We start from the raw sequence: 22,157 nt of genomic DNA on the forward strand, positions 1-22,157 counted from the left end.
GTGGTATTTGTCTATTGAGGGATTTTATTTCATCATTTGTGCGATCAGCTAAATTTTGTATCCTGTGACCTTATATGATTCTTCCCATCTCAGGAGCAAGTAATACAATTAATGACATGGTTGGGTAGGTAGCAAGAACCTACTGTGCTTCCTCTCAGACCTTCATCCTGGTAGTAGTGGCTGTTGGTTGCATTGTAGGTGGTTTTCTAATGTATAGTATCTAGAAAATGGTTCCGGTTTAAATACTTTGAGTTGTGTATACTTTTTTTTTTTTTGAGATGGAGTCTTACTCTATTGCCAATGCTGGAGTGCAGTGGCATGATCTTCGCTCACTGCAACCTCTACCTGTCAGGTTCAAGCGATTCTTGTGCCCCAGCCTCCCAAGTAGCTGGGATTACAGGCACCTGCCACCACACCCAGCTAGTTTTTGTATTTTTAGTAGATAGGAGGTTTCACATGTTGGCCAGGCTGATCTCGAACTCCTGACCTCAGGTGATCCACCTGCCTTGGCCTCCCGTAGTGTGGGGATTACAGGCATGAGCCACTGCACCTGGCCAAAGTTGTGTATACTTTTTCCATTGTGGTATTTATTTGCTAATTATATATACTGATGCCCATCTCAAAGCTAGGTGCAGTGGCTCATGCCTGTAATCCCAACACTATTTGAGGCCAAGGCGGGCGGATCACTTGAGGTCAGAAGTTTGAGACCAGCCTGGCCAATACAGTGAAACCCTGTCTTTACCAAAAATACAAAAGTTAGGCAGATATGGTGGCAGGCATGGTGGCAACAGCTGTAATCCCAACTCCTCGGGAGGCTGAGGCAGGAGAATCGCTTGAACCTGGAAGACAGAAGTTGCAGTGAACTGAGATTGCGCCGCTGCACTCCGACCTGAGCGATAGAGCCCAACTGTCTCAAAAAAAAAAATTTAACTTTAAAAGTAAATCTCAAAAGAATTAAATCCACCAGTAAAACCAAGTGTTGGACAGTTTTAACTCAAAACTTTTATTGCCCTATTTTTGGTTCAGAAATGGGAAGAATTTAGTTAGGTAACATTCTCCACACGTCTTTGGTATCTTTTTTACCAAGGCAGGAAGTTTTGGGAAAGGCAGTTGAGGAAATCGCTTGGATAGAGTTAGATTTAACATTTCTGTTCTTGCTTCTTATCCCTCTAAAATAATATTAAGACAAAGATTCTCTGTACTTAGACATTTTCTAACTTTTGGTAATGATGCAATTATATTAATTCTAGGTTTGTATTTGCCGCAAGGTAATTTCTGTGGTTATCCTCCAAATTGAAATCACAAAAATGATAAAAAATGATGGTTAAGATTAGTATCTTTTGATAGACAGGCATGAAAAGGATTCCGCAGAGGCCAAAAATGAAATAAAAGCAGGAATCCTGAGAGAGAAGTGCAAAAGCTCCTTTTTTCTCTCACGATTGTTAACCAAAGACTGTAAACTCAGAGCTTTCTCCCTTAATGGTTGAGCAAGGGATGGATACAAGATAGAATTGCCTACCTCAGGCAGGCACTAAATATAAGAGGAGACTTGTGAATGAAGCTAGGACCCCAGTAGACTACACCCTTGCTGGAAGCGTGACTGAGAACTCTTTTTTACCATGCAAAAGAGGACAAAAAAGGAACCTGCTATACCTGACCTTGGCATATATCTAAAAGTAGAAAAGCTTGAATCTCCCTAACTCCAAACTTCAGCTCTCTCATACCTGTGTACTTCCCCTAAACATTGTTCATTACTGTTAAAATATATTTTGGAGTTGAGAGGAACAAATTCACTCCTGGTTAGTATAACCAGATATTTGAGCTGATGAGCCTTTCAACAAGCAGAGAAAAAAGAAAAATACGTAGAGAATAGAGTACAGAGAAGAGAGGGAGAAATGGATACAGTCAGGAGCCATAGTAGGCTCATACAACTAAGTATAGCAAATATGTTAATGCTGCACTACTGAAAGTGCCCCCTCCCCACTGCTGGTAATTTTGGTTGAAATACTTGCAGGTTGTTTATACTTTGAGAGAGAACATCATGGAAGTAGTATATTTTCAAGAGAACTTTCCTTTCTCCTTCCTTTCCTGCATGAATGTGTTTCTAGCTCCTTAACTATACTGATTGCCCAGCCCTAATCCAAAATTCTTTGGCCCAGAAGTGTTTTTGAATTTCAGATGTTTTCAGATGTCAATTTACATATACATAATGAGATATGTTAAGGATGGGACCCAAGTCTAAACATGAAATTCATTTATGTTTCACATATACCTTACACACATAACCTAAAGATAATTTTATACAGTATTTCAAATTTTATGAATGAAACAAAGTTTGTGTACACAGAACCATCAGAAAGCAAAGAGCAAAGATGTCACAGTGATATCTCAGCCACACATGCAGACAGTCAGGTTGTTCAGCATCACTGTCATTCCTGATTCTGAATGTATATGCTACCAATAAACAGTCATTGTTTCTTAACACTTTTTCACACATAAATACTTAACATTAAAAATGACACTATTAGCAGTCTGACAGTTCATTTAATAAGTTTTTAGTCTTCACTAAAAGCTGGGTACTGAAGATAGAATTCATTAAGTCATTCAACTAAGTACAGTGTTTCTGCTTTGTCCCAGGCACTGTACTAAGTACCGTTGATACCAGGAAGGAATAAACATGTTTCTGTACCCTTGTAGCTTATGGTCTAATGGGAGACCTTGAAATTTAAGAAGCAAGCACAAATGAAAATGCAGTCATCATTGTGATAAATGCTGTAAATGAAAGCATGGAAAAAGAGTAAAGGGAAACTTAGTTTTCGTTAGATGGTTAGGAATAGCTGCTCAGAAAAAGTGGTATTTGTGCTGAAGTCAAGGTTAGAAAGGATTCTGCCAGAGATGAGGCAGGTCAGGTAGGAATGGGGCCAGGGGTGGGGAAACAAGAGGCCTTGCTAAGGACTTGAATCGGAGAGGGCTGATTAAGAACTGTGGTTCCTGTGCTTCTAAATACTATAGTGATGGATGTACAAACACATTATGTTACATTATGACAGGGTATGATAACAGAGGCTTGGGTAAGTGCTAACTTGGTTTATTGAATCTTGAGCACTGGGAAGGCTTCCTCAAGTAGGAGATATTTAAGCTAGGCCTTAAGGACAAATAAGTATTTGTAGGGGTGTAGGGAGAATATACAGTAAATGTTCAAAAAAAAAGGATTATAAGCTCGATGTTACTATATTTAGGCAGCTATAATACAGGTACTGTAAATTATTTCTAGAACCTTAAGCCCAATGAACATAAACAATTGAAATAAAATATGGAAATATTCAGAAAATTTTAGATGTTTAGTTTTTTTGTTTTATAACATTTTAATGTGATAAATAAATACACTTGTTATCCTGATTTTTAAAGATTGGCACATATAGAAAACAGCTTTTGAAAGACTTAGGTTTTTCTAGGTATTGTTTTTTAATTAATGAACAATGTAAACATAGGAAAATAGAAGAGTCTAATGAATTGTCATGTACCTATCACTTAAATATAACCATAAACATTTTTCCATTGCTTCACAGTTTTGGTTGAAGTATTTTTAAACTTATTTTCTCACCGAATGTATAAATATACATTTCTTTAAAAAAAAAAAAAAAAAAAAAAGAAAAGACATTTTTGTATACAGGTTGAGCATCACTAACCCAAAAATTCAAAATCCAAAGTGCTCCAAGATCCAAAACTTTCCGAGCTACTAACATAACATCACAAGTGGAAAATGACACACCTGACCTCGTGTTTTGAGTTGCAGTCAAAACTTTATTTCACTCACAAAATTATTTAAAATGTTGTGTGCAGTTACCTTCAGGCCAAGTGTGCGAAGTATGTATGAGACATAAATGAATTTTGTGGTTAGACTTGCATCCCATCCCCAGGATCTCTCAATATTATATGCATAATTCCAAAATTCAAAACAATTTGAAAGCTAAAACACTTCTGATCTCCAGTCATTTTGGATAAGTGATACTCAGCCTGTATAATATAAAACCATTATCAGACCTACCAAAATTAATGATTCCTTAATATCATCAAATCCAATTCTACATATTCTTCCCTTTATCTCTGACAAAGTTTACATGTGTTGAACTGAAACATGTCTCTATTCTCTTAATCTGGAGCAGTTTCCTCAAAAATATCTTGCTTTTATAACATTTTCTTGTTGAAAATGGGGCCATTCTTTGTTTACCGACCCACTTTTTGGATTCATCTGAGTGTTTCCTGCAAGCTGAGAATTAGATCTAAAGAGTTGATAACATTCCGGTTATATATTTATTCCTTAAAGAAATACAATAAAAAGGTCTTGTACTTTGGGCACGGTGGCTCAGGCCTGTAATTGCAGCACTTGAGGAGGCTGAGGCAGGCAGATCACTTGAGTCCAGGAGTTTGAGACCAGCCTGGGCAACGTGGCAAAAACCCATCTCTACTAAAAATACAAAAATTAGCTTGGTATAATGGCACGTGCCTGTAGTCCCAATTACTAGGGAGGCTGAGGTGGGAGAATCACCTGAGCCCAGGAAGTTGAGGCTGCAGTGAGTTGAGATGGTACCACTGTACTCCAGCCTTTTTAGAGACCCTGTCTCAAAAAAAAAGGTCTCATACTTTTATTTTCAGAATGACTTCTATTCCTTCTCGTCTTCCCTCCCTTCTCCCCACACGATGAAGAGGTAAAAAATTTGAATAGCACGATATAAAACTCATTGAAAATTCTCTCCACCTTTCCCAAATCAACCACCAGTATGAAAGCGTTATGCCTTTACAACATGCTTTCTATGTGAAAGGTTGAGTTTTTAAGTCCCCTGAAAACAAGTGTACTTCTCAAATTACTCAAACTACTGATGATTTCATTTTATTCCCATTTAACTACACAATTCGACTTCTTCGCTTAGAGACTCCGCACAGACAGCCAAGAAAACCAATGACTATCTGACTGAGCCCAAACAGGAGCTCCAGAATTCCAACAAGCAATAGACCTACAAATACTGAGAAGTGGATAAGCCTGTGTTTGTTTTCTTCAGAATTGAAGTGCAAACTAGCTGCTCTCCAGCCACTGGCCGTGATGTCATTACTGGTGGGGCTACTGAAGCCAGTAGGAGGTACACAAGAGTCATTGAAGAACCACTGCAAGTCGAAGGATTCTGGATGAATGTAACTGAAAAGCGAAAGATAAAAATCAGATATTTAGAAATATCACCGATCAAAGGAAAGTAGCATTATGCCCATAAAAGAACTAGTAAAACAGAATGTACTTTTGAAATAGTGTGCCCAGAAATGATAACAGAGGTTTCTGAGCATATGTCTATACTCTACTAGTTATAAAACTTCTTCTTATATAGCCCGTCATTTAACAAGCATCTCTATAGTACATCTTCTCTTAGGTCGAACTGTATAAAATTGCTGTTTTTAGATGTCAGAAAGAGTTGAATGTTAACAGTTTTTCATGGTTCAACCTATTTATTTCATTTACTCAGATACTCTTCTACTTGCCAGATACAAAAACTAAGGAGCCTCCCCGCCCCGCTTTCGGTGAGCTCAGTTCTTAGTGCAGAACTGCAGTGTTGTGTCTGCTCTTCAACCAGATATACAATTTTTATTCACAAAAGACATTCTAAATATGTGAAAGTGATGTGCCTGTTTTTAACGGGGCTGTGGAAAATGAGAAACTTTTAGCCCCAACACATCTATCTCAAGATGTATGTTTGTTTGTTTATTGTAGAGTAAGGTAGAATGTTCTTAGGGAGTTTGCACTGCTGGACACCAGCAACTGACATTCAACCTGGGAAAACAACAATATTTTCAGCACATGGAATGTGAGTCTGTCTTGTGAAATGTGTAGCAAGCCAAGGATCCCTCTCTTGTAACTTGACTAGCCTAGCCCATCTCCCCAGCTAGACTGAGAATATCTGAGTGCTGTTATCTGCAGAGCTTAGCCTGGTCCCTGGTACATTGTGGGTTTTCATTCCCTGAGGATTTAATGTGCATAGCATCTGTGGTGGAAATCTTTAACCTTTTACCTTAAGTCTATCAGTAAGGAGACTCCCTGGCTTTGTTTTTGAGAAAGAGTCTCACTGTCACCCAGGCTGGAGTGCAGTGGCTTGATCTTGGCTCACTGCAACCTCCACCTTCCAGGTTCCAGCAATTCTCCTGCCTCAGCCTCCTGAGTAGCTGGGACTAGAGGCATGTGCCACCACGCATGGCTAATTTTTGTATTTTTAGTAGTGATGGCGTTTCACCATGTTGGCCAGCTGGTCTCAAACTCCTGACCTCAAGCGAACCACCTCCTTGGCCTCCCAAAGTATTGGGATTACAGGCATGAGCCACTGTGCCCGGCCTTCCTTGGGTTTTGATTCAAAACAAATATGCTGCACAAATTCTGAGGAACTTTTCTTCTTTAATGTAGCAAGGTAAGGGAAAAGGAGAAAGACAATTTTTTTACATAACTACAAAAGTAAATCTTGGTTATTTGCTAAACTGAGCCGTCTATACAGATCACTAATGGATTAGATTGTTTTTTCCTTCCAGTTTTTACAAATTGTGTCTAGATTCACTCACAGAATGATCTTAAGAGACTAAAATGAGCCACTTATTAAGTACATGTAAATCTCCAGTATTATTTGTTATTACATAACTTAAATTTTGGATTCATTCCCATGCATGCAGTATATTTATAGTATGTCTGTATGAATCTACTGGCTGCTGTATTCCATTTAGAGCCTACAGGCAAGGCTCTGCATTTTATTTATTGTGTTTTTATTGAATTTTTTAAATTATGTAATATTTACTTATGGTTTACAATTTTAATTAGTTCAGAAGTGTTGAAAGTAAATGTTCTCTTCACTCTCCTAGGGCGTTCTCTATTTCCATTCTCCAAGGATGAAAGTTAAGTTTCTAGTGTAAATTTCCAGAATTTTTTAATATACATACACATAGGTGACTGTAGATTTTTAAAAGACAAGCATAAGCCATTTGAGATCAACTAGTCCTTTAAGGCAGTATCTAAAGGCCCTTTGAGAGCATTGTAAATCTAGAGCTTCCTCCATTTCTATGTGGGGTTGTGCTAACTGGCGTTAATTTACTAAATTCCTAAGAATCTGTTTGTCCCAGCAGTTATATCAAATAAAAACATGGCATTGTTTCAATACTGCATTAGTCTAATCAAACTAGTTTAACTGTATAAGACAGTAAGCCAGTGAAAATCAGGTTACTCACCTGACGTTTGTCAATGAAAATTTACAATTGGCAGTACTGTTGACTTGAGAATTACACATGAGAGGACCTTCTAAGAGAGCCAGGGTGGATATCGCAATGCAATACCCAGCACCAATGATCGTGATTACACTGAAAAGTGATGAAAGAAACATCTGAAAAATAAAGTAGAACCATTTGCACATGTTATTACACGTTCTTGATCTGTTTCAAGTCTCAGGAGCATATGCAGTCTTTTTTTAATCTATTCACCCTAAAATCCTAGATCTTAAGATCACAGTTTAAGTGTAAATTATACAAAAAGACAGGGCAAAGTCTCTGCTATTTGATCACACTCACTAAAGGATGGGGCCAGGGATGGCGGTTCACACCTGTAATCTCAGCACTTTGGGAGGCCAAAGCGTGTGGATCAATTGAGGTCAAGTGTTCAAGACCAGCCTGGCCAACATGGTGAACCACCAGCTCCCCTACTAAACATACCAAAAATATAGCCAGGTTTGGTGGTGGGTGCCTGTAATCCCAGCTACTTGGAAGGCTGAGGCAGGAGAATCGCTTGAACCTCTGCTAAGGCAGAGATTGCAGTGATCCAAGATCTCGACATTGCACTCCAGCCTGGGCAACAGAGCAAGACTCTGTCTAAGAAAAAGAAAAAAAAGATGGTTGGGCTTGCCACTGTCTCTGGAAAATTTCAACTTTCATACTTTCGTATTCTTGAGCTTCAATTATTTCTTCTGACCACCGAGATCTAGTTCCTCCCTGTTTTGTGTACTTCCCACTTCATTGAATCTTTTTTTTTTTTTTTTTTTTTTGAGACGGAGTTTCGCTCTTGTTACCCAGGCTGGAGTGCAATGGCGCGATGTCAGCTCACCACAACCTCCGCCTCCTGGGTTCACGCATTTCTCCTGCCTCAGCCTCCCGAGTAGCTGGGATTACAGGCATGCGCCACCATGCCCAGCTAAGTTTTTGTATTTTTAGTAGAGACGGGGTTTCACCATGTTGACCAGGATGGTCTCGATCTCTTGACCTCGTGATCCACCCGCCTCAGCATCCCAAAGTGCTGGGATTACAGGCCTTCATTGAATCTTGACTGGATCTTAACTGCCCTCATCTTCATGTCTGGTCTCTTGACCCCCAACTGTTTACTCTGAATTTGGCCCTGATGCTTTAAGTGGCCAGTGGCCCGCATTCTGCAGTGATCAGTCATCAGCATAGAGTTAGAGCAGGACTTCCCAACCTCAGCACTAATAACATATGCACACTTGGCTGTGGGGCCTTTCCTGTGCAGTGTGGGTTATTTAGCAGCATCCCTGGTCTCTACTCAGTTGATGTCAATATCACCGCCCCATCCCCTGCCTCCAGCCCAGTTCTGAACCAAAAAAGTCTCCAGACATTGCCAAATATCCTCTTAGGGTGGAGGTGGGTGGCCAAAACAACCCGCCGGTTGAGAGCCACTATGTTAGAAAGACTGTACACATCTTTATTTCATGAGTCAGTCATGAGGGCAGAAGAAGATACAGAATTTGGCATAGAAAATGGAATGAAAGTTAGTGTTTGTTTTTCCAAAAATAAACTCTTAGACCAGGCACAGTGGCTCACGCCTGTGATCCCAGCACCTTGAAGCCAAGGAGGGCAGATTGCTTGAGCCTGGGAGTTCGAGACCAGGCTGGTCAACATAGCGAGACCCCATCTCTAAAAGAAAAAAAAGAGAAACTTTTATATTGTTTCAATGAAGTTGTTAGTCAGTGATGATTATTTCAAAATCAGCAGAAATGAAGCAAGGGAATGCTTTTTCTTTTCCTTTGCTGGAATAATGTTGCAGCTCCTAGAGGATTTGTGTGTTGTGTTCTTCAGACCTGCCTTTTATGAGTTCAGAATAAGGTGGTTACTATAGAGTTATGTTGAGGGACATTGTACTTCACATATATTATCTCATTTAATTCTTTCCATAACCCTAAGAGATAGATACTATTATTATTTCCATTTTATGGATGAGAAAACTGTATATCATGGAGATGGACAAACTTGTCAGGCTCTGCCATCTGGGAAACACTTTAATCATTGTACTTCCAGCCGAAAGTTTAGAATAATGGATTTGGAGTCTAATTCAAATCCTGATTCTTCCATGCTACTGTGGCCGAATTACCGTGAGTGATTTCAGAAAATACTGATGCAGAACCTCTGGGGGCCACCCAGACATTGGTGTTTTTTTTAATGTGCAGTTATTAAATTTACTCACCAAGAAGTGCCATAGGTTTATTTTTGGCCATTTATTATTTTCATGTATATATATATATATATATATATATATATATATATATATATATATTTTTTTTTTTTTTTTTTTTTTTTAAGCGGAGCCTTTCTTTGTTTCCCAGGCTGGAGTGCAGTGGTGCAATCTGGGTTCACTGCAACCTCCGCCTCCCAGGTTCAAGCAGTTCTGCCTCAGCCTCCCAAGCAGCTGGGATATTAGGCCCTGCCACCACGCCTGGCTAATTTTTTCTGTAATTTTAGTACAGACGGGGTTTCACCATGTTGGACAGGCTGGTTTCAAACTCCTGACCTCAAGTGATCCACCTGCCTTGGCCTCCCAAAGTGCTAGGATTACAGGCGTGAGCCACCACGCCCGGATGTATTATTTTTGAGTTCTCATCACTACAAAGGGCCTGGCTTTAGAAAGTGATTTCAGGCATCTGTATTTCCCCTAGAGTGGGGATTCACTTAAACGATTCAGCAAAACATTGTGTATTCAGAAGCAGAATTAAAAACTGGAAAAAGGGAAGAAGTACAGAAAGTTAAAATAGGGGACAAGCCTTGGTCAGCCCCCTCCCATCCTCCTAAGATGTAGCCTTTGCCACTTGTCTCGTGTCTTGGTTTTATCTAGGCTTCAAAGACGCCAGGTATGACTTAAATACCAGTTCTTAGAGGATAAACCTAGAGGAAAAGCCTATATAAGTATTTTGATATTTTTGGTTTTAGGAATTCAGAAATAGGATGTCAAGAATGTTGTGAGCACCATATAGAGGAGATACAAAGTCAAATTCCAAATTATTATTGTTCATAAAAAAAGTGACGGGGAAGGGAAACTGAAAATTAGTGTTTATTGAATACCTAAAATGTAGCCAGAACAAAGATGGACTAGAACTAATTAATGTAATTATCATAATCCTAGATAAATGTCAAATGTCAGAAGAAAAGGTAATTTTAAAAAATATGAATCTTCCGTTATGGATAGAAGTATCTGTTCTTTTTAAAGCAGTTTTTCTAACCCCTGGCCGAATTACCGTGAGTGATTTCAGAAAATACTGATGCAGAACCTCTGGGGGCCACCCAGACATTGGTGTTTTTTATAATCTCTTTAGATGATCCTAACATTCCCATCCATCTTTTTTTTTTGACAGTCTTACTCATCAGTCGCCCGGGCTGAAGGGCAGTGGTATGATCTTCGCTCACTGCAACCTTTGCCTCCTGTGTTCAAGCAATTCTCTGGCGTCAGCCTCCTAAGTAGCTGGGGTTACAGGCACGGGCCACCACGTCCAGCTAATTTTTGTATTTTTAGTAGAGACAGGTTTCACCATGTTGGCAAGGCTGCTCTCAAATTCCTGACCTCAAGTGATACCCCCACCTCAGCCTACCAAAGTGCTGGGATTATAGGCCTGAGCCACCGCGCCTGGCCAATGCTCCCAGCCATCTGAGAACCATTGCTTTGAAACCTCAAGCTCAGCCAAGCAGATTTACTGTGACTGCTTGCTTTCAATCTACCCCCTTCCATAAGGAATTATGAGAGACCTTACGTTGCTTAATAGTCATGTTCATGGCATAAATAAAGATTGAGAATTTTAGGGTGGTCCAGTGGATTTGGATAAAAGTCCACTTATCCAGTGTGCTACACTGACAAAAAATTATTAACTTTCTCTGAGCATCTGTTTCTTTGTCAATAAAGCAGACATCTTACTTTTTCCCACTTAAGGGTTTAGAGACAAATGAAAACAGCATAGCTGAAAGTGTTCTGAGCAGATTGACACTTAGGTTGATGAATATTGATTTACTTTTAACTTAGTTATGACTCTATACATAGTGGGTAGGCATTAAATGTTTGGGGCAGGGAGGGGGAAACCTGGCAACTCCTTTAATTTAACTGGAAAAGGACAATTGTCATTCTAATCTTAGGAAACCAGTCTGTCATTGCATGGGAAAACTGAGTACAGTTTCCCTGAGTATTTTATACATGCCATAAAAATATCACACCTGAGTATTATAAAATTGATTACAGCTGTGGGTGTGACTTATGAATCTCCTTTCTTTGAAAACCTTTAGACTGAGGAAAGAACAATCCACTGAAGACAGGAAGGGACAGAAGGCTGACTCTAATGCTAAAAGTTTATGGAACAACAACAAAAAAACACCCTTCTCACTTTTTCTTTTCTCTCTTTCTTTCACTTTTTCTTGAGATCAGGTCTCACTTTGTCACCCAGGCTGGAGTGCAGTGGTGTGATAGCAGCTCACTGCAACCTCTGCCTTCAAGGTTCAAGTGACTCTCCTGCCTCAGCCTCCTGAGTAGCTGGGATTACAGGTGCATGCCACCACACCCAGCAAATTTTTGTATTTTTAGTAGAGACAGAGTTTCACCATGTTGGCCAGGCTGCTCTCGAACTCCTGACCTCAGGTAATCTACCCACATCAACCTGCCAAAGTGCTAGGATTACAGGTGTTAGCCACTGTGCCTGACCCACTTTTTCTATTTCTATGTAATCATCCTAAATAACCTGTTTCAGGCCAGGCATGGTGGCTCACAACTATAATCCAAGCACTTTGGGATGCCAAGGTGGGCAGATCACTTGAGGTTAGGAGTTTGAGACCAGCATGACCAACATGGCAAAACCCCGTTTCTACTAAAAATACAAAAATTATCTGGGTGTGGTTGTGCATGCCTGTAATCCCAGCTTCTCAGGATGCTGAGGCAGGAGAATCACTTGAACCTGGGAAGCAGAGGTTGCAGTGAGCTGAGATCACACCACTGCATTCCAATCTGGGCAACAGAGCAAGACCCTGTCTCCAAATTAATCAATAAAAAGAGCATATTTCTAAGGTGCTGGCCTCGTCAGTGGAGCCCCACTGTGATTCTGCAGATGTAAATGACTCAGTATGGCTTTGCTTAGCTAGCGGTAACTGTTGATGCACTTCTGCTTCCGCGCCGACCGCTCCGTACTCACTCCGGTTCTGTGGTTGCAGCACGCTCTTTTTCTTGCTGCCAAGGACATTGTTGTTGCAGGAATGACCTGGAAATGAACAGGAAAGATGATTATTATTACTTCTCATCAGAATAAAAACCAGTCATCGTCACCTTCCATTTTTCACCAGTTGTGGGAAATCAAGGCTGAAAGAACAAAAAGGAGATTTGGCAACATCCGTGGTTTTGTGAACCTTGTCATCCCAGTTTCAACCATAGAGATTAAAAGCGGTAGCAGGAACCAGGGAATTCAAGACAGCAGTTTTGAAATCTTCTCTCTACGTTCTTAGTTTGTTCTGAGTCATCTGCAGAGAATTAGATTTTAAATAGATTAGGATGACTTATTTATATATTATTTTTGGAAGAAATGTTTCTGAAAGAATTGGTTGCATCAGCTAAACTCCTTTCCTTTTTTTTTTTTTTCCTTCCTTTTTTGTTTAAAGAGTCGAGGTCTCTGTTGCCCAGGCTGGAGTGCAGTGGTACGAGTGTAGCTCAGTGTAGCCGCAAACTCCTGGGCTTAAAGAATCCTCCTGTCTCAGCCTCCTGAGTAGCTAGGACCACAGGCACTGGCCACCACATCTGGCTTTTTTTTTTTTGAGATGGAGTTTTGCTCTTGTTGCCCAGGCTGAAGTATGATGGCATGATGTCAGCTCACTGCAACCTTCACCTCCCGGATTCACATGGTGAAACTCTGTCTCTACTAAAAATACAAAAATTTGCTGGGTGTGGTGGCATGCACCTGTAATCCCAGCCGCTCAGGATGCTGTAATCCCAGCTGCTCAGGATGCTGAGGCAGGAGAATCACTTGAACCTGAGGCAGAAGTGATTCTCCTGCCTCAGCTTCCCAAGTACCTGGGATTATAGGTGCCCACCACAACACCCAGCTAATTTTTTGCATTTTTAGTAGAGACAGGGATTCCCCAAGTTGGTCGGGCTGGTCTCAAACTGCTGACCTCAGGTGATCCACCCGCCTCAGCCTCCCAAAGTGCTGGGATTACAGGCGTGAACCACCGCCCCGGCCAACACCTGGCTAATTTAAAAAAATATTTTTCTAGAGACAGGATCTCACTCTGTTGCCCAGATTGCTCCTGAACTCCTGCCTCAAGAAAACCTCCTGCCTTGTCCCCCCTAAGGCGCTGGGACTGAAGATATAAGCCATCACGCCTGGCCCAATTTCCCATAAATTGGATGAATTAGTCTGGCAAGCCTCCCGAAAAGAAACTGATGGTTTTGTTTGTCTGGCAGTTGGGAACCAGTCATTCTGTCACCACCCGTTCCCACTTGCCTTTCTTTTCCCAGGATCCCTGCTGTCTTGCTGGTTCCCCCAAGCTTGTATTTGAGAATTATTTTGGGTTCCATGTTCTCCTTTCTCTTCCTATATCCATGATATGTAATGATCTCACTTTACACCGATGCTCAGAAATCTATAGATCGCAATATGTCTTCAGGGATATACATGTTGCCAAGGAAAGCTCTAAGAAAGAACACCATGTTCTCAGGACTTGGGTGTCAATTTTTAGTAATATCTAGGCAGCAGCTATGACTAGAAATTCTTACTGGAAGGAGTTTTGTATCATTGCGGGGTGGAATGTAAATTATTTCCTTCCACTTGAGAAATTTTATCCATAGGTTTTTTTACCATCTCAGCACAGCTGCCCTTGAGAGGTTTTTCTGTCTCCTACTCCCACTCTCTAACATTTTCCCGAGCTCTGACTACATGCCAGGCACTGTTACGGGCACTTTAATGCTTTAGTTTATTCCATCCTCATAATAATTTTATGAGGTAGGTGCTAGTACTATTCCCATTTTACCAGAGGAAAAACTGAGGCATAAAATGTTTGAGTAATTTGTCAAAGAAAGTAGAAGCGTTGGGATTCAGAACCAGTCATTTAGGGTGCACAGCCCAGACTTTTTTGTTTGTTTGTTTGTTTGATTGGTTGTTTTTTTCTTTAGACAGGCTTTCACTCTGTCACCCAGGCTGAAGTGCAGTGGCATGATCATGATTCACTGCAGCCTCAACATCAGCACTCAAGTGATCCTCCCACCTCAGCCTCCCGAGTAGCTGGGATTACAGGTGCATGCCATCATGCCCTACTATTTTTATTTCATTTTGGGGGATTTTTTTTTTTTTTGTAGAGATGGAGTTTTTGCCATGTTGCCCAGGCTGGTCTCAAATTCCTGGGCTCAAGTGATCTGCTCACCTCGGTCTTCTAAATGTTGAGATTGCAGGTGAGCCTCTGTGCTCGGCCGGAACTCTTAATCCCTGTTCCACACTGACTCAAGTCTTACAATTCTCCCTCATTCCTATCTAGAGTTTGTTCTTCCTCATCTTCCCTGCTGCCTCCACCCTTGCCCATCTCATTGGCCTTCCAATTGCTCGCTCTCTGATTCATTTATCCAAGGCCACATCTGCCTTTGTTCTTTTAGCACAGGTTTAAAGTTTATGCCTCTTTACAAGGCAACTTTCCTAAACAACTTCATTCCATCTGATGATGGACTGCCTCCATGTCATTTTGTATTGTTAGCAAGCTTTGCTTACACATTGCCTTGAATACCACCACCCTTCTTATTTAGAGGCCACGTGTATATGGCTGCACCTTGGTGCATAGCTGAAAGCACGGAAGAAAAGGAAAAAGAAACTTCAGCTCCAAAATAGGTGTCAGTATTCATGCACTAAACATCTTTTATTGTGCATGTAAGCTATACTGCCTTCTGAGCTTACAGGACAAATTATTTAGAATGGAAACTGGCAAACTATGGCCATGACCTCTTTCTTGTAAATAAAGTTTTATTGGAACACTGTCACATCCATTTATTTACATATTGTCTATGGCTACTTTTGTGCACCAGCAGTAGAGTTAAATTTTGTGGAAGAGGCAGATTTGTGAACCTAAAATATTCACTGAATGTCTACTGAAAAGGTTTGCCAGCCACAGATTTAGAAAATTAATGATTCTTTTAAAAGAAAGTTCCAGTGTGCTCCAGCCTAAATGACAAAGCAAGACCCTGACTCAAAAAAAGTGGATTGACATCACGACTTAAATGGATAAATCGTTTTATTTTCCTTGATGCAAACTTAACTCTGCTAATTTTCTTTAAGATAAGTTTATTTCAGAGATGCTAAATATTTCCTTTCGTGCTTTGCTTGCAAAGTGGTTTTATAAAGGGACAATTACTTATAGTTTATAAATCACCACCCCATTCACTTCGAGGCATGTTAACACATCTTTGTAATGCCATTACTGGTAAGTTGACAATTCACTGTGGTTTCGACCGCTTTCCCATTCCGAGTTCTGGAAATTGGAGGGGCTCTTTAGAGGACAGACACTAAAAATGTGAATGGTGTGTGTGTGTGTCTGAATTATATATAAATTTTCCAGATAATCTTCTGCCAAAATGAGAAATGAACACACTGTCTCTTCATTTCCTAAGCATATTTGAATGCCTGAGTTTTTGTAAAATTAAAATTCCTCCTAGGCTTTTGTTTTTACAAAGAAAAGTAATATTGTTCATTTTTTCTTACAGAAACCCATAATTTTGTTTAGTCTTAGAAGTTACATGAGGAGACGGGCATGGGACTCACGCCTGTAATCCCAGCACTTTGGGAGGCCGAGGCAGGTGGATCACAAGGTCAGCAGTTCAAGACCAGGCTGACCAACATGGTGAAACTCGTTTCTGTTTTAAAAAATGCAAAAATTGGCCAGGCAAGGTGACACATGCCTGTAATCCCAGCTACTCAGGAAGCTGAGGCAGGAAAATTGCTTGAACCTGGCGGGTGGGGGTTGCAGTGAGTTGAGATTGCACCACTGCACTCTAGCCTGGGCGACAGAGTGAGACTGTCTCAAAAAAAAAGAAGAAGTTACATGATTTTACATGTACAGAACTATAGACCATTAAAAATTCTGTAATGAAGTTCAGAGTTTTGGGAGTCCTCTAAAAACTTGAACATGAGAGTAACACACAAATTTTTAGCTCATCACAAATATCAAAACATACTTTGTAGCCAGGCATGGTGGCTCATGCCTGTAATTCTAGCAATTTGGGAGGCCAAGACAGGAGGATTACTTGAGCCCAAGAGTTTGAGCCCAACCTGAACAACATAGTGAGACCCTATCTACAAAAATAGATAAATAAAATTTAAAAAAACTTTTTTTTTTGAGACAGAGTCTTGTACTGTTGCCCAAGCTGGAGTGCAGTGGCATGATCTTGGCTCTCTGCAATCTCCACCTCCACGTTCAAGCAACTCTCCTGTCTCAGCCTCCTGAGTAGCTGGGATTACAGGCATGTGTCACCTTGCCTGGCCAATTTTTGCATTTTTTAAAACAGAAACGAGTTTCACCATGTTGGTCAGCCTGGTCTTGAACTGCTGACCTTGTGATCCACTGTGCTCAGCTAATTTTTGTATTTTTTAGTAGAAATGAGTTTCTCCATGTTGGCCAGTCTGGTCTTGAACTCATGACCTCAGGTAATCTTCCCACCTCAGCCTTTCAAGGTGCTAGGATTACAGGCAGGAGCCACCATACCTGGCTAAAAAAAAAAAAAATTTAAGATAAGCTAGGCATGGTGGTGCATGCCTATAGTCCCAGCTACTTAGGAGGCTGAAGTGGAAGGATCATTTGCTCCCAGGAGATTGAGGTTGCAGTGAGGCGTGCTCATAGCACTGCATTCTAGCCTGGGTGACAGAGCACCACTTTGTCTCAAAAACAATAATGACAAAAAAACTAAAAACAACCCACAAAACTATATTTTACAAATGTTTGTATTGCATAGTATTTTCTCATCTGTTTAACTTTCAACGATTTGTTCTCTATTAAGACTTTAATAATTGACTTTGATGAGTTTCTATTTACTAATGAGTGAACTTAATAAATAAGCATGGTTAAGATCAGGCTTACAATTAACCTCAGAAAATAAAATGGCCTTTCTGTTTGTATTTTTTCAAGGAAACATTTTGAGATTAAAAAAAAAACTTGAACAAATAACATTTGTATCTATTTTTCTATTTAAAATTAAAGATAATTAAGTATGTCATATTTTTTACTTAGTCATGGTTTTGGAAGATGAAAAGTTCGCCTCTGTTTTAGGTAAATCATGAAGCCACAAAATGAATATATTTAATGAAGTAATCAATAATGAATTCCATTGTTCATATGATTATCTACTTCTTGTAAAATCTCACTTTTGATAATGATACTGATTTGAAACACCACAGTAATTTTGGAAAGATTTCAAGAACTATGACCGAAGTGCTTATCACAGGCAATGATTTCTGCTCTATTAACTTTTTAATGTAGTTACAAGTATATTGAAAGTTCGATATTTTGAACTAGTGAGTATTTTCATGGGTGTTGTAAAGGACATGTTAATAAATCCCTTTGAAAAAGACTTTCTTCCACGTTCTCTATATATCCGAGGATCATGAAAATATACCTGCAGTCTGAACCCTTTTTACCACCCACCTGTTTGCTTATGGGCATAGCCTCTATCTATGAAGTTCACATTGGACTTTTCAAAGAGTTCTTTGATGCTTTAATGACATTGTATAATACTGAATAATAGAGATAGTCTGGTGTTGATATTTTCTGATAATACTAAGGATGATAAAGTAAATTTAGCTGTAGAACAAGGAAGTTCAGATTCTCTGAAACTGTTCCGTAAGTTTCTATAATCTTTCTGTGATTCAGTTTCCTGGTCACTTGACTTTATGCATTAATTTATGGATTATATCTTTCACCTCTGGCAGCCCTGAGACAGGTGTTGAGGACTCTGGTATTAGCACTGGTGGAAAAACATAGTTTTGACATCAGATAAATCTGGAATTGGGTTTCACAGCCATTATGTGACCTTGTTAATATTCCTAACTTTCTGTTTGCTGGTCTGTAAAATACAAGTAATAATAAATGCACAGATTATTATAGAGACTAAATAAGATAATGAGGTAATGCATGAAACCAGTAGATGGGCCTTGGCAGATGGCCAGCAAATGAAGACTTAGGTTTTTCTGTCTGCCTCTGTCTTTCTCTTTCTCTGTCTCTACTCTCCCCACAACACCCACCACCATCCTAAAATTGTACATAGGATATAGGTATGTGTCATCGCCACTTCAGGCTCCTTTAATGCTAATACAATTTTTTTTGTCTCATGGTTTGTTTCTAAAGCTGCATGAGTTATTCTAAGTGATACTCTTAACTCGGGAACTCTTAGGAGCTTCATGGAAATTGCTGTCGTTAAGTTATGCTCAGCCAGCTGCTCCTGGCTTCTGGTATATAAGCAAATGCAAAAGAGGCTTCTACTACTCAAGTAGAGAGAAACCTTCTACAGGGGAGAAAACAGACACACGGATGTATGGTTGCTTCATGCTGTTGAGTTGCAATGTGTTTTCTGTCTCTCAGCCTGGAAAAGAGCATTCGTGGCAGTGTGAAGAAATAGTCCAAAACTTTCCAAAAGCTTTTTCTTTAGTTAGACCTTTCTACCTAGAGCAGAGGAATAGATTCCTTGTGACCATAAAGAAAGCGTGTTTTTGTAAATCTGGGGACAAGACCAGCAGCAGTAACTGATCATAATTAACAATCAGTGATTCAGGTAGAAAACTGTGTCCTGAATTTCTTTTAAAATCACCTCCACAGCTATAAAAAAGGAGTGAGATCATGTCTTTTGCAGGGACATGAATGAAGCTGGAGGCCATTATCCTTAACAAACTAATGCATGAACAAAAAACCAAAAACTGCATGTTCTCACTTCTAAGTGGGAGGTAAATCATGAGAACACATGAACATATAAAAGGGAACAACACACACTGGGGCTTTTAGAAGGTGGAGGGTGGGAGGAGGGAAAGCACCAGGCGCAATAACTAATGGGTTCTAGGCTTAATACCTGGGTGATGAAATAATCTGTACGACAAACCCCCATGCCACACGTTTACCTGTGTAATGAACCTGCACATGTACCCCTGAACTTAAAAGTTAAAAAAAAGTTTAACAACAACCAAAGTCACCTCCAAGTTTTATTATCTCTAAAACACTGATAAAATCAGTCCTTACAACTTTGCTCTCTCTCTTACACACACACACACACACACTTCTGGCACTAAGTAAACCCCTTAGTGGCATAACGAACAAAAACAAGCCTCTTGGATGCTGAATTATCAACTTCAACCACATCCCCATTTTACAAATATGGAAACAAAACCATAGGATAAATGATTGGCTTGCAGTGATACATTAGAGGCAGAACCATAGCTGAGGTATTCTGCCAGATTTGAAAGCAGATTTCCCTATACAAATGGGTCCTACCCAGGCCTACTGCATCAAAATTCTCAGGAGAACATCTACCCATCTGACTATTGCAAGTTCGTCAGGTGATTCATGATCAGTTTTATTCAGGAGTTCCATACTGCACTGCTCTGCGGCAGATTCAACAAAGATAGACCTGGTAACAATCATCAAACTATTCAACAAGCTCGATGTCCTGGGATCTATGGAATAGCTGAATCAAAAAGTCCCTAAGGCTTGAGACCCAAGATTTTAAGTCCACGTCTCTTAGCCCAACTCCCTTGAGGTACAGGCAATGCAACATTCATGCCTCATGATTCTCATCACCCCGGCTAGTTATCATGCATAGGAATGTTTCTACTCATTCGTATTAAGCAAACTCTCACTCCTATTGCATTTTCTGTAAATACTTAGAGGCTGGTGTGGAGCAAAGGAAAGTTGAAGGAATTAATTCGGAAGGTCCCTAACTCTAACCATAAATCTTGGAAGAGTAGCCCTGCATGGGCAGAAATGTGAGCGATAATAACCCAGCCAACTTCTATCTATTTATTTATTTATTTATTTTGCTCAGCTCTCTATCCTATACCACATAGTGTACTTTATTTAAGTTACTATTCTTCACTGATGACCAATATAAATTAATGCCATACCACTGCTCCAAATTGTATCATAAGCCAAGACATAGCTAACTGCAAGACTCAAAGATAGCCTTTAGGATTTTGGTGAAATAGGCAGGCCCTTCTTCACAGCAAGTCAAATAAATATTACTCACCATCAGACCTGCTCCTATAATTCCTGGGAACCACCACTCAAAGCAAGAGATGGGGTTTTGAGAAAACTGGTCTTTCTCCATTAAGTTGACAATTAGAGGTATCGCATTGAGAACTACTCCTAACAGCAGAAGAACCAGAAGGGAGAATCCATTGCAGGATGTCCATCCTTCACAGCAGGTCATGGTCAACCCTGCTTCAGTTAGAAACGTTGTCAAAGTGGCCATGCTTGCATGGTACTCTGTTGCCTTTTATCTCAGTCTTCTGGTTAAAATTTAACGCTCATAAAAAAGGAATCATGGAAAAATAGTTCAGAGTTCAATAGGATAAGACATCAACTATGATGGGAAATGAGAAAATAATTTTATATTATAATGGGGTGAAGGAAGGAAAGGAGAAAAAAATATGAGATCCATTTATGCATGAAGATACGCAAACAAAAACTTAAAAAAACAAGATGGGTTTACAATAAGCTCCTTTAATATACTCCGTTACTAGTATGGCTTCTAAAAAGTAAAAACAAGAATATCCAGTTAAACTATATTTTCCTGTTCTGTTGAAATTATTACCAGCTATGGAAGTTTCTTATGTTGAAATTGTTCAACAAGAAAATGAACACGGATGAGATGCAGAGAAAAGTATTTTCTCTGCTGCAAATGTTAGAGTTTCGTTTCAAGCTGAATGATCACATGCACAAAATAAAATTTTTATGTCATATTATTCCAGCGTTGCAGACTAATCCATTTGGAGATAGCCCGCCTGAGACGTGAGAAGTTTGCCTAATGCTACCAGACTGAAAGACAGCAATAGGAGAGAGGTTGGTTGGGGAGATTACCATATTTTATTTTAGCCCTTGAACACTCACGTGGCCATATACAGTACTTCACAGTCTCTAGACCATGGTTCTGCATTGTCTCTCTACTAGTGTGTGAGCTCATTGAGAAAAGACTGTCATTTGGGATAGACTTGAAAATACAAAGTTCTGGCTGGGTGTGGTGGCTCATGCCTGTAATCATGCACTTTGGGAGGCCAAGGTGGGAGAATCACCCCTGAAGTCAGGAGTTCGAGACCAGTCTGGCCAGCATAGCGAAACCCCCATCCCTACTAAAATTACAAAAAGTAGCCAAGTGTGGTGGCACACACCTGTAATCCCAGCTACTCAGGAGGCTGAGGCAGGAGACTAGCTTGAACCTGGGAGGCGGAGGTTGCCGTGAGCTAAAATCACATCACTGCTTTCCAGCAGGAAAACTCCATTACAAAAAACAACAAAGTTCTTGCTGCCGGGCACTGTGGCTCATGCCTGTAATCCCAGCACTTTGGGAGGCTGAGGCAGGCGGATCACCTGAGGTCAGAAGTTTGAGAGCAGCCTGACCAATATGGTGAAACCCCATCTTTAAAGAAAATTTTAAAAAAAGAACAAAGTTCTCGCTTATGCTAACTGTCCCTCCTGATCAAAATGGGGTCCGTGCTCATGGTAGTTACTGCAGAGCCTCGACTGGCACAGGCACTATCTGGATCCAGGCTTCCACAGTTAGTTACAGAGGCAGGGTACAAAAACGTGGTGAGCCACTTACTGGATCTATGTTTCTGCCCAGAAGCAACGCATATCACTTCTGTTCACATTTCAATGGTCAAAAAAAG

The 22,157-nt window shown here is 40.1% G+C and overlaps 1 protein-coding gene across 1 annotated transcript; it reads right to left on the reverse strand.

Annotated features, from left to right (window-relative positions):
* Positions 1 to 4,865: 4,865 nt before the first annotated feature.
* On the reverse strand, positions 4,866 to 20,743 carry TM4SF20 (transmembrane 4 L six family member 20). Its single transcript, XM_002749855.6, has 4 exons — positions 20,519 to 20,743; positions 12,459 to 12,524; positions 7,252 to 7,403; positions 4,866 to 5,194 (listed from the first exon to the last, which is right to left on the reverse strand). Exons 1-4 carry the CDS (start codon positions 20,741 to 20,743, stop codon positions 4,906 to 4,908), a joined length of 732 nt encoding a protein of 243 aa, XP_002749901.2. The 3' UTR covers positions 4,866 to 4,905.
* Between the last annotated feature and the right edge of the window lie 1,414 nt (positions 20,744 to 22,157).

Source organism: Callithrix jacchus, chromosome 6 (genome assembly GCF_049354715.1).
Source record: "Callithrix jacchus isolate 240 chromosome 6, calJac240_pri, whole genome shotgun sequence".
Taxonomy (NCBI): Eukaryota; Metazoa; Chordata; class Mammalia; order Primates; family Cebidae; genus Callithrix; species Callithrix jacchus.

Excerpts from the sequence above, each read along its gene's own strand:
- TM4SF20 (XM_002749855.6), bottom strand. The coding sequence starts at position 20,743 with ATGGCCACTTTGACAACGTTTCTAACTGAAGCAGGGTTGACCATGACC. Across the intron at positions 7,404-12,458 it reads GCTGCAACCACAGAACCGGA|ATGTTTCTTTCATCACTTTT; the intron begins GTGAGTACGGAG and ends TTTATTTTTCAG. Across the intron at positions 5,195-7,251 it reads TTTTCATTGACAAACGTCAG|TTACATTCATCCAGAATCCT; the intron begins GTGAGTAACCTG and ends TTCGCTTTTCAG.